The sequence below is a fragment of the Sapajus apella genome, unplaced genomic scaffold, assembly GCF_009761245.1.
Source record: "Sapajus apella isolate SASKATOON/1434 unplaced genomic scaffold, GSC_monkey_1.0 scaffold1, whole genome shotgun sequence".
NCBI classification, from domain to species: domain Eukaryota; kingdom Metazoa; phylum Chordata; class Mammalia; order Primates; family Cebidae; genus Sapajus; species Sapajus apella.
In genome coordinates, this window is record NW_022436941.1 from 39,580,005 (window position 1) to 39,581,486 (window position 1,482).

The following is a 1,482-nucleotide window of genomic DNA, read 5'->3' on the forward strand; positions in this document are numbered from 1 at the left end:
AAGGGTAAATATTGTATGTACACCACATTTTTTTTATCCATTCATCCTTAGAGGGTCACTTGGTTGCTTCCGTATCTTCACTATTGTGAATAATGCTACAATGACCGTGGGATTATAGATATTTCTTCTACATACTGATTTCACTTCCTTTGGATATATACCCAGTAGTGAAATTTCTGGATAGCATAGGAGTTCTATTTTTAATGTTTTGAAAAAACTACATGCTGTTTTTCGTAATAGCTGTGCATAACAGCATTACATTCCCATTGACAGTATGTCAGGCTCCTTTTCTTTACAATTTTTCTAACTCTGGTGTTTTTTTTTTTTGTTGTTGTTGTTATTTAGTCTTTATTTCATAATCATAAACTTAACCCAACTCTGCAATCCGGCTAGGCATGGAAGGGAACAAGGAAAACATGGAACCCAAAGGGAACTGCAGCAAGAGCACAGATTTTAGGATAATGCGAGCAAATGGGGTGGAGGGGTGCTCTCCTGTGCTATAGAAGGAATGGTCTGGTGGTTAAGATAAAACACAAGTCAAACTTATTAAAGTTGTCCACAGTCAGCAATGGTGATCTTCTTGCTGGTCTTGCCATTCCTGGACCCAAGGCACTCCATGGCCTCCACAATATTCATGCCTTCTTTCACCTTACCAAAGACCATATGCTTGCCATCCAACCACTCAGTCTTGACAGTGCAGATGAAAAACTGGGAACCGTTTGTGTTGGGTCCAGCATTTGCCATGGACAAGATGCCGAGACCTGTATGGTTTAGGATGAAGTTCTCATCATCAAATTTCTCCCCATAGATGGACTTGCCACCAGTGCCATTATGGCATATGAAGTCACCACCCTGACACATAAAACCTGGAATAATTCTGTGAAAGCAGGAACCCTTATAACCAAATCCTTTCTCTCCAGTGCTCACAGCACGAAAGTTTTCTGCTGTCTTTGGAAACTTGTCTGCAAACAGCTTGAAAGAGACGCTGCCCAAGGGCTCGACGTCGACAGCAATGTGGAAGAACATGATGGGGTTGACCATGGCTGGTGTTAGAAGGCTCCAGGCGGTGGCGGCGTCTGCAAAGCACTCTGGTGTTTTTGATTAAAAACTATTCGAACAGAAGTGAGGTGATATCTCCCTGTGGATTTGATTTACATTTCCTTGATAGTGATTTTCATATACCTGATAGATATTTTTAAAGTTTTCTTTTTAAAACATGTATTTAGGTCTGTTGCCCATTTTAAAAGTCAGGTTATTTGTTTTCTTGTTATTGAGTTGTTTAAGTTTCTTATATAGTCTGGATATTAACCCTTTATCACATGAATAGTTTGCAGATATTTTATTCTATTCTGTGGATTCTCTCTTCATTTTGTTGGTTTTCTCCTTTGCTATAGAGAAGCTTTTTTAATTTGATGGAATCCAATTTGTCTACTTTTGCTTTTGTTGTCTGTGATTTTTGTCCTATCCAAAAAGTTGTTGCTC

The 1,482-nt window shown here is 39.1% G+C and overlaps 1 protein-coding gene across 1 annotated transcript; it reads right to left on the reverse strand.

The window, feature by feature from the left end:
• Nucleotides 1–368: 368 nt before the first annotated feature.
• On the reverse strand, nt 369–1,071 carry LOC116560908 (peptidyl-prolyl cis-trans isomerase A-like). Its single transcript, XM_032292512.1, has one exon. It carries the CDS (start codon nt 1,039–1,041, stop codon nt 547–549), a length of 495 nt encoding a protein of 164 aa, XP_032148403.1. The 5' UTR covers nt 1,042–1,071; the 3' UTR covers nt 369–546.
• Between the last annotated feature and the right edge of the window lie 411 nt (nt 1,072–1,482).

What these genes read in the sequence shown, in the direction of transcription:
- LOC116560908 (XM_032292512.1), bottom strand. Translation starts at nt 1,041, where the DNA reads ATGGTCAACCCCATCATGTTCTTCCACATTGCTGTCGACGTCGAGCCC.